General features: G+C 39.0%; 1 protein-coding gene across 1 annotated transcript in view; it reads right to left on the bottom strand.

Annotated features, from left to right (window-relative positions):
- LOC136013617 (sodium/hydrogen exchanger 2-like) overlaps positions 1-11,131 on the bottom strand; it is a 33,035-nt gene continuing 21,904 nt past the window's right edge. The window contains exons 7-12 of the mRNA XM_065677764.1: positions 9,882-9,952; positions 8,282-8,443; positions 7,581-7,677; positions 6,574-6,705; positions 4,651-4,741; positions 1-2,462 (exon numbers count right to left, since the gene is read on the bottom strand). Coding sequence (XP_065533836.1) covers positions 2,092-2,462; positions 4,651-4,741; positions 6,574-6,705; positions 7,581-7,677; positions 8,282-8,443; positions 9,882-9,952 — 924 coding nt within the window. The 3' untranslated portion in view covers positions 1-2,091. The remainder of the gene's footprint in view (positions 2,463-4,650; positions 4,742-6,573; positions 6,706-7,580; positions 7,678-8,281; positions 8,444-9,881; positions 9,953-11,131) is intronic.

Raw genomic sequence — 11,131 nt, 5'->3', positions numbered from 1 at the left:
TTGATGTACATTATACATTTATTTATTTGGTCAGATTTCACATGGGCCTGATATAAAACATCTAAACAGTCTGATATGCAAGGAGGATGCGGTTTCAAAACTGAAATCCAAACTCAAGGGTTTTTTCTTATTCAGAAAATAAGATCGTCCTGATAATGCGGTGACAGAGTACTCGCTGACAATTTTACTGATGAAACATGTTTTCCTGTTGCAAGACAGATTTAAATTTGTTTTTAAGGCTTGTTGGCTTTGTTTGAACCCAGTTTTATTTCCAAAGAGGAGATGAATATTGCCTTCTATAAAAATCATTTGTTGAAAAGAGCCATGAACGTTTGACTGAGATCCCTCTGTAGCTTAGACATCCCTCTGTAGCTTAGACTTGCATTTGACACACAGCAGAAACTTCCATAGCTGGAACAGAGGAAAGACTAAAAGACCTGTGCCAATAGAAGAGTTTAGGAAGGTTTAACATTTCAAATACGTGCATGAAATAAATATTCCGGAAAAGCTGTTAGAAAAAGGAAAAGTCTTAAACCCACATTTGTAAAACAAAGTCATCAACCCCACCCACAAACCTTTGAAAGAAATCTACCCTGTGATTTTAAAAGGAAATTCTGATTTTTAATAGTTATTTCAAAACAAGCTTAAATAAAAAAAAGAATCTTATTGCCCACAGATTTAGAAATGTGCTAATGAAAAAGAAAAGTTATGATTTCACAGTGTACATTCTTCAATGAAAATTATCAATCTTGTAACAAATAGAATGAAAATGATTTCTGCATTGTGCTGAAATGTGTATCTGTGCTAAAGCAAGCTCAAAACTTAAGACAGATTAAGTGGGACAGAAAGTGCAAATTCCTGAGAGCTACAGTTAAGTATCATTTATTTTAATGCACCCTCCCTTCCCATATGCACTCAAATGGCAGTCATTTACACTAAGATGAAGTCCATGTTTCTTATGGGTGTTATTAAGGTGCTCAGTGACTTCAACTGATTCCAGGGCCCCACTGTGCTACTTTTCTGTACAAACAAATCAGATGGAACACTTTTGTTCCTTGGCGTGTATAGCTCAGACAAAGAAAAGATTATCTTTTCCCTTTTACAGATGAGAAAACAAAAAGTAAAACAAGTTGACCAGGGTCACAAGCGTGAGTTTAAGAGCTTTCTTGAGCCTCAGTGGTCCCTGACTCAAACAGACTGCTCGCTTTGTCTACATGCAGCACTCTGCAACTATTCTACTGCTGGGCTTGCACTGCAATCAAGAAACTAAGGTGCAAAAAAGCTGGTTTTAATAAGTACATTATTTATCCGCTTGAAGTTTTATCTTTTTAGGGCTTCTGGTGCCCTGCTAGGTGCTCTCAGCTCCTGTTGACATTACTGAAAGTCAGATTTCCTTTGACGATCCTCAGTACCTTTCAAAGGTAACATATTGCCAAAAATTCAGGGTAAAAATTCAAGCTATTCAGGTCTTGTCTCTGTTGCAACTCTTTTCTATAAACTGTATTAGCAATCCTGCTCCTACAGCTTATTCCTTCTCTTCTTCCTCTTTTGCTGCATCACATCTCTTCAAACAAACTGCAGTTCAGGAATATATTTATTCTTCTTACAAAGTCCATACGATAGGTGCATTGTGCAATTTTCAGTGTTACTCATAATAAAGCTCTGGTTAAAACAAGTATTATTTGATTATAAATAAAATCTGAAATGATACAAAATTTTTTTAAGAATCCATTCATCACCAGACTTTCAACAATGATTTTCAGTGGATAACTGGGGATTGAACAGTATGACTTGGTTCCACAAGAGATGATGTGATAAGGCACATTTCCATCCTGTCTTAATAGTGGAAATAAAGTAATTAAAGCATTGCCATAAGTTATCTATAAAAGAGATTGTTTTTATATCTTCAGCTTTGCAGTTGCTCCAGTACTCCTTTCACTTAGTTGATGGCATTGACTTTACCCAATGGAAGTGGTTAGATCCACATTGAGGCTTTTTTTTCTTTTTTAATGGCTCCCATTAAAATTCTCAGATAGAATCCTAATCTGACACATCCGTGGTTTATTACCAATAGTTTTCTTTTTGCCATGTTCAGTATGGCTGGTTCTCAGGCTTGTTTCTCTGCCTCTCCCCTTGTGATGCCTGCCTAACTAACCGTGGTGGTGGCACAGGTCTTGCTGACCCATGGTCTGCAGTCAAATCCTCCCTGCTCAAAGTGCCAAATCTTGGTCTCGTCAGCAGTGGCTGCCTGAACCCAATGGATGGCTGAGGCAAGGCACTTGGGTCCTGCTGCTCTCCTCGTCCATCCTGGCTCCCGTCAACTTCATTCTTCCACTCCACCCTAAACTCAGGCAGTGGCCTCTGCTGCCTCAGTCTCTGGTCTCTTAAGATTTTCCCTGCTCTGGGTCTTAGATTGAGCACTGTGGTAGCAGCATCCATCTCAGAGTCACTGCTGTCACCCACTGTTAATTGAAAACAAAATTAAAGTTTAAGGTGCAGAATACTACTGTTTCAGGAATATCTGAAAAACATTATACTGAGCACTAGCAGCCATAGAAGAATGATTCCCTACATTTCCTAAATTCAGTGCTTTCTGATTAGACTGGTAATAGACAGTTAACTCTGCCAGGACAGATAGATTTGACTTACAAATATCCCTCCCCTCAAAACTGTGCTCTTTAGAAAGCCCTTATTCAGCTGCTCCTTAATAACTAAGTGTGTGTGTGTTGTCCGTGTGTGTGTCCCGTCCCCCCGTCCCCCCCCCCCCCCCCCCCCCCCGCCTCGTTTGAGTTGACATTTCTCCAGTTCTGGCTCTGGACATGGAAAAACTGGACATGTCTCTCTCTGAGCTATTTGGGTTCTAGTCCCTGCTTATGTCCAAGCAGGAAACAAAATTAAGATTTCTCACCCTCATATCCCATGAAATCTAATCTGAGGCTTTTCCAGAGCACACGTACAGGGGATCTAGAAAGCTGACTTTGGAAAAGGAGTGTCTATACTCCACCGAGCAAAGGATCTCCCAAGGTCAGTGTACAGATGGGAGGAAACACCCCGTCCTTAATACACCTGAATGTACTATATCAAAGAAAATCCACAGGGCAAATCTCACAAGTTGAAAGTGCTGCAGACTCCTTCACCCCCTCACAGCAGGGTAGAAAATGGTCAAGGGAAAGCTGGCATAATCATTAAGCTGGCATAAAGGCTCTAAGGCTCTAAAATGACCACTATTGAGTAAACCATGCTGACAACTTTCTGGATGCGTTCATGTACAAGTTTTCCATAGCAGACTTATTTTAAATTGATAAACATCTTCATCAAAACTTGCACACTTCAGTCATTTGATACTCATTTTAACAATCATTTATGACTGCCTCAGATCTATTCTTAGACTTAAGTCAGATATGACGTTTTAAATATAGCAAAGCAAAGACTTGTGTACTGTGCAACTGCCACAAGAACATCTTCCATTGGTAGCCTACATTTTATTTCTTTTAGAAAGGTGAGGAAGAGGTCAAAAAAATGTATCACCACATAGTTGTCCATTCACCCAGATAATTATATATCAAGGAGGTTCTTTGTCAGATTGTGTTTGCAGGCTTTTTCCTGCCTAAATATGTCAAAGAATGTATTTTTTGACAATTGAATAATCTGGAGGCACATTTCCTCTTTAATTCTAGGTGACAGTAGGTGACCTCTGCAGACATAACTACAGAATAAAAGGCATCCTACATTGAGGAGAGCAAAAATGTAATTATTAACAGACAAAAGCATGGTCATTGCTCAATTAATTTGGAAAAGTGGAAAATATTGGGGTGGGGATCAGGAAATTTTAGTGACTGTGCAGAGATTTAATCTTCCCAGCAACAGATCTTGATGGTTGCTTGTCATGAAAGGAAGCACTCCTGAGGAGTGCGTGGCAATGTGACCAGTAATAATCAAAAGTAATATACAGAACTGGGCAAAGTTTTCACATCAAATGGTTGCCTTAGTTTTCTTTTTTGTTGTTGTTATTAGAATTCAAGATCTCCAACATTTAGAACATTTGTGAGTTTAGGCAAAAAAAAAAAAACAAAAAAAAAAAAACATTTTGGTAGTAAACCACAGCATTTTGAGAAGTTCTTCATGAGAGCTACAGACCAGATCTCATGTCCTCATTCTCCTCTCTGGTTTGGTTCTCAGAGCACTGTCCTTTACCCTGACCCCTGTGAGAAAAGAAACCAAATAAGCCTATAATCCAGAAGGGAGATCTGGACATTATGGAATAAAGACAAGGAGAATGAGCATGAGCCATGGCACTGTTTCTGGTGCTGAAGTGTGTCAGGCTGCTGCCTGCTCATATGAGGAGATGTGCTGGGAGGACTACACCACTACAGCATTTGAACTGGAAAAGCCCCACAAAACTCAGCTTGCTGGGCATTTCTCTACAGTCAAATACCTGGTTTAGAACTAATCGCTTTTAATGTTCTAAGATCTCTGCTAAACATCCAAACCTAGAAATATGCTATGAAGGTATTAACACTAGAATGAAAACATGTACACACAAAATATTTAGTATTTCTTTGAAAAAATAATATGCTGATTTCCCTAAGACATCCCTGGAAAAACTTGCCTTCTACATAGGAAAAGAGACAGCAGAAATTTTTGCATTACCTCTGGAAGATGTTTTATTTCTCACTCGTAGTTTCTCTGGGAGTTTAGTGTTTTTAGGAAGTGAAAGGAACCTTTTTGTATTTGCAGCAGCCTGTGTGGAAAGAAATATAAGAAATGTTAAGCTATTGCAGACTGAAGTAGCTGCATAATGCATGTTAAGATACATGACTAAGGCTTGAGCAGGTTTATGTAGCTAAAGATTTGGAGATGAGCTAATATGTGATCTTTTACTACACATTCAAGTTAACACTGATTGCTGGTTGACATCTGCGCTAACTAAGGTAAGGACTGAATAATCTCAAGCGTCTTAATCAAAGAAAAGCCTACTGATATGCCCTCTGAGATCAAAGTTTATAAATGTATCCTCTCTAACCTCAACTTTCCATGTACCAATTTTCCTAAGGAAGCAAACACTGCAAACATGGCATCACTTCATGCAGTTCCAGTTCGAAACTTTTTATTAGTCAGCTGCAAAAATCAGGTTGAGACTCAAGCTCAGGCACTAATTTGTATTCTGATCCTGCAAACACTTTATACATATAAATGACTTTATACAGTTGACTAATCACACTGGTGTTGATGGGGAAGTTGAGTACCAGCATGATCATTTACCAGTTCAGGACATAAAATAGTTGTTTTCCCCAGACTAAGCTGTAAAGGCTGTGGGAGCACACCTCATACTTCCTGGAACGTGAGAGGTACTTTCCAGGACAGACTGCATTTTTTTTAAAGCCAAAAGTTTCTCAAGGGCATTCTTTCTTATAAAGATTTTTAAAAACCTTTACAGTCTACCAGCTCTCCTCTGCTTGTACCATTCATTGTTGCACATTCAATGGGAACCTGAAAGGAAAGTTATTTTCCATGAGAGATTTTTCCACTTTGGATATTGTTGTGCTGCTCAAGACCGCTCTGCTTCCCTCCATGGTGGATTTACACAAGGATAATTACTTTAAAAATTACAGCCTGTGCATTTTAAAAAGCTGATGGATACCCTGTTTCTCTGCCTGCCTCAATCCTGCTGAGTCTCTTCATTATTCCACCTAGTAAATAATTTATTCATATGACAAAGACGAAATATGTAACTGTGGTTGAGAGGAGAAAAATAATTCAGGAATAGATTTATTGTCACAATTGACAACATAGTAGCCCTGATAATGATCACAAATGAGATATAGCGCCTATCGGACACATCATTCCAGCCTCAGCTGCTGAAGGGCAACTGCATCAGTGAGGACAACAGCCACCATGTACTTCTGTAACAGGAAAATACATATTCATAGGGTGGTTAATTTCCCTGATACGCAAAATGGGAAAATAATTTACGGGATTAGCTTCCCTTTTGAATCAGTATGCTCCACTCAAATACGGTCTGAAGTTTACAGTAAAGGTATTGCATGACTGCCTCAGAGAGCCAAATATTATCATACAATACCATTCCTTGTAAGTGGAAGGGGTTTTCTTATTCTGTGTCAAAACCTGAAGTCCTGACTGCATTTTATGAATACTAAAGAGCCCATAACATTTTTCAAGTGAAAAGCTCATTCTGACTCAATTGAAAGTTCTCCTTCCTGTATTTCAGAGCAGTAGCTTTGTGTATCTGAAAGTCATTTTTGACCTTGATCATCCACTCTTCATCAAAATACCAATAGAGAATACTGACCATACCTTAGAAGTACACTGTGTACAGAGCCTGTTCAGCAACTCTGAGCTAAAATTATGTCAGCAGATCCCACTCCCATATCACATTCTACAAGACTGAAGCTTTGCTGAAAGGGTCAACAAGGAGTCCATGTGTGCAACTCAAAGTGTAAGTGTGACATTATATGTCAGTTGTTTTCCAAATCCAGGAATTTCAGATTTTTTTTCTGCTTGACATTTAGCTACAAAGAACTGCTTTCTATGAAACAACCAAAATGCAAGTACCGGTCTTTCTCTTGACAGGCTGTTCGTTTTCCTCAGGCTCTCCCTGAGGCTGTGCCGCCGACGGATCAGAATTTCTTTGGCCTGCTTTTCATTTGCATCTGCAGCCAGGCTGTGTCGGTTATATGACATTGTCTAAAAAATAAAAGCAGTGGTCACACTCTGAAAAGCATAATGTCAAATGCATTGAACTATGTACCTAGTGCAAAACAGGCTTTTTGCTTTAATGTTTTAAAAAGCATCATAAATCTTTGATTAAGAGCAAGAACAGTAATTACACCAGCATTTTTTTAGTCATCCCCTTCACAAGCACCATTTTTTGTTGGTTTTTTTTTTTTTAACCTGCTGATCTTTATAATGAAAGAAATACAAAAAAGCTGGCTTAATACAGTGTTCACCCCCATATCGCACTAGCTCATTCAGTATGTCAGTAGCAAATGCACTTTTGAAAGCGATGAGTCACCTAGGGGGAAGTCATTTTTACCTCCAGCAAACTGAAGCTCACTCCTCTTTTGAATGTTTTCCAAGGGCTCAGGCATTCAAATGCTTTAGCCCCAGGAAGATAAATGTGAAATGTCCTTTTGCTTTTACTTCACTATTTTTCCAGCTCATCACCTCTGCTCTTAATAAAAACAACTTCACCACTGGAGGCAAATGGAAAATCCAGTCCCAAATCATGAAGTGACCAAAATACTGAACGTAAGTAGACAGTGTTGGGTTGAATTTGCACCTATGATTCTCTTTAAATAATGTAAGTAGATTGCAGGTAATATGACAAAAACATTAAGGTGTATCAACAGTATAATATCAAGTAAGGTATCTACATAAAGGAGTACGAATATGTTTCTGTACATATGAAAGGATATGGATTCATAGGCAACAAAGTAAGTAACAGAGTTAATTATTGTGATACAGTACAGCAGATGTAGTAGCCCAAAGAAATGTTAGGAAAGTAATTAGTGTATTCAAAGAATAGTGGGATATTTAAGTATGCAAAACTTCATCCTTACTCTATGTCGTATTTGGTAGAGATTCTTTGTTAGTATTTCCCGCATATTTTCCATTTCAGTGGGAGAAAGTGGCTTTATCTTTCCTTCATGATATTCACTGTGGTAGGATAAAAAAAAAAAAAAAAAGGAAAATAGAGGAGAGGGGAACAGACAGGGAGAGGAAGAATTTTATTTTTAGGATTGAAAACTACATTTGAACTATTTCCTTTGTTACAGTTGGAAACAGCATTTCAAAGCAACTGAGGAACAGATGAAAATGTAACATGTCTAGGAATGAAATCTTGATCTCATTTGAGTCAGTGGTAAGGCTCAAAACTCAGCCTCCAAGATTTGATAAAAATTACATTCAATTGTAAATTTGATAAGGTACTTTTCAAAATGCCCCTCAGGCTTCCCTTGTAGCTATTCACAGCAGATGGGCAGGCACTGGTTCAAATCCAGCTCCGCTCTACACAGCAAATCAATGTTCCCGTGAGCAGCTGCCCTTGTAAAATTACATACTCCAGACAAGCACAGCTCACCAAGCATTCCATGTGTGAGCTGCAGGCAAAATGCTCTTGTTTCATATCCGCTTAATCTTCAGGTGACATTTGGACACAAGCGTCCCAAGTTAAAGTGATTATTCTGCCTACAGACTGGGCTGTGAAATACATTATGTGACCCAGCTGAAATGCTTGGCAATGCTGGTATTGCTTACTTACCTGAGAGACACCGAAGATGGGACCTTACTTATCATTCCACTCTCTGCCATCTCAATGGCATGTTTGATTTCCAGCTTCTTGTATAAAGAAACAATGCTAGATTTGGGCTGGTTCTCCCGGATTAGAAGTCTTCGCAGGTATTTATTGTCAAACTTTTTAAACCTGTATGTGAGGCAAACCAACCCAACCACTTAATTTTTATGTGCATATTAAGGAAAGCCAATATACTGTAGCTAATGCAATTGTGAAGGCTTTTCTTACCTGGGAATGTGTCTGTTCATATTAACAACCTATGGCTAAGTAACATAAAAAAGGATCAAATTCATCTTTGTTTCAGATAGTCTTAACCTGTGTTTTGGTTTACATTAATGGACAGTCTCCCTAGCTAACTTTCAGGTATTCTGTGTTATTACATAATATTATTTTAATTCTCCACTTTCTTGGAGACAACGAGAACATTAAATATTTACTGTAATAACAAATAGAAGGTCTAAATTTGCATTGCTGCTTTTTTCTTTGAAATTTTGCTTGTTCTGGAAGTTCTCGCTTTCTCCAAAGTAACTGCAACCCTCTTGGATGCTTAGAGAAAAAACATTCATTACAGCCGGGGTGATTTTGTTTGTCAGAAAGTATTCTGCCCTCTGGCCATTTTGACATTATTCTTGAATTTGGGTCTGGAGGTCATGAAGAGGTGGGACAATCCTTTGCTCCATAATCTGTTCATTAAAGATCTCACACAGACTGAAGAAGAATAAGGCTGAGTACAGAAAAGTTGTACCCATGTCATGCACCTGTCAGGAGTGACCTCACTGTGCTGCCCTCAAGCCATTTGGAGAGGGTTCTTCTCCACCCTTCCTGATGGTGCTGTTTCTCTTTGTATAAATCACTTAATTCTTGTTGGAGCAGCGACTAGAAGGTGGGTGAGTAATGCCCACGCTTTGGGTCTAAAGGATTTGGGTGTTAAAAGAGTGTGCTCCTGAGAAAAGAGAGTTAGATCCAAACCAATGATGATGATGATTCAGCAACTAAAATGAAACATGAACAATTCAGGTATTGCCAGTAGTAATCTTCTTAACTAAGTCTTAAATAATACCATCGAGAACTGTGGAGCTGCCTGCCATTAGCATGTCTCATGTACCTCATGCCAGCTACTGCTTTATCTTCCTAGAGAAAGTCCCAAAGCTTTTGCATGTTTCCCATCAAACAGGAAACTAACCCTGCACTTAACACTGCAAAGACATACAATTTGTAGGAGGAAAGCTGGATGGGATGAAAGGCTCCACAGAAATACAGGAAATGCTCTCAAACAGTCAGAAACAGGGAAAGGACACACACCCTCAGGAGGTACTATACTGCACCCTGGGATCAGAGGGCTGCCTTTCTTCCCAGCCAGAGACTTTGTTCTACTTGCTTGTGGTTTAGTAAAAGACATTGTTTTGCTGTTTTCCCTTTGTAACCCACACGTTCTAAAAAGAACCATCCACTTTCAAGAATAAAATGCTGAAAATGAAATATGATGCCCAACAGCCTTTGTTTGCTGCTGCTGCTGAGCCAGTTCAGCCTCTCTTGTGTAACAAAGAGGTTTAAATGCCATTCTTACTTATCTCTCCAAAAGTTGTGACCCCAGTGTCCGCACACATCTTCAATTCCAGTCTTCACATGGTCAAAGAACTAAAGGGAAACATTGGTTCATTACATAAACTTATAAACCTCACCTGGCTTGCCCTTAGACATTATTAGTTTCTAACTTACTTCAAAACAAGCACCTGGTCAGAATTCAGGACAATGCTTCAGTTTAACTAAATGCAGTCTAATCAAACTCAGACTCTGATTTTGCCCCTGGAGCTTCCTTTAGCTTACAGCCCCAAAAGGACAGAAGTGAGCTGCTAATATCCTCAATGTCAACCTCGCTGAGCTTCTATCTGAATCTGAAGGTTTTTCCCATATTTTTACTTCTTTTAAGTTCCCTAACCCCTCAAGTCTATGCCTGGGACCTCTCCAGGGACTTCCCCAGGCCTGACAGTGAACCAGGTGTGACTTTGCGGAGGAGACAGCTTGAGTGGGCAGCAGCTCCCCACATCAGAACTGGCCCATTGGGATGCACAGAATAGGGCTGAGATATCTAGCATTCAGGTCCTGAGCTCTTACTTTAGGGAACCATGGTTTAGCCTCACCTCAAAGCATCCTCATCGCCTAATGTTAGAAACACATTGTTCCTCAGCCTATTACGAATTACAAAAGAGTGAATCAGTTCAGCTAAGATCTTGATCCCCAGAGGCAGCTCGTTTACTCTTAATCCAAATACTATAGTAGGATCTCTTAAACTCCAGGGGAAATCCTGGTACACAAGTCCAAAGTATAAACTCTAAAAGGACAGACTTTTAGATGCCTAGATTGACTTCTTGCTGAATGCAGCCCTTACTATTCCTCATTTTTGGAATTCCAAGCCACCTGCCACAGTTATGCTGCAAGGAGACATACATTCAAGAATATACATAGCTAATAAACCTCTATAATTGGAGGTGTACACATACCAAATACAAATCTGTAAAGAGGCTGATGATGGGAGAGTTAAGCAAGTTTAAGAGTGTTTAGGAGTTTGCATTTGTTTAGTTAAACTAACACAAATGCAATGTAATGTAATTGCCTTGCCAATGTTTCCTAATGTAACAAATTTCTAAAACAACATGTACTTCATAATGTGAAACAAACTACAGAAATTTAATTTACTTCAAGAAGTGAACAATTAAGAAAGTGAAGATTCAAAAACAGTGATACGCAATAATGCTAATTTTGGCAATTGTCATAAGTTAAATATAAGCTTTACCGTTGTTGTGCTTATGACAGCTA

Source organism: Lathamus discolor, chromosome 4 (genome assembly GCF_037157495.1).
Source record: "Lathamus discolor isolate bLatDis1 chromosome 4, bLatDis1.hap1, whole genome shotgun sequence".
Classification (NCBI taxonomy): Eukaryota; Metazoa; Chordata; class Aves; order Psittaciformes; family Psittacidae; genus Lathamus; species Lathamus discolor.
Note: the sequence above shows the minus strand (reverse complement) of the source record. Positions and strands in the feature narration are given on the sequence as shown.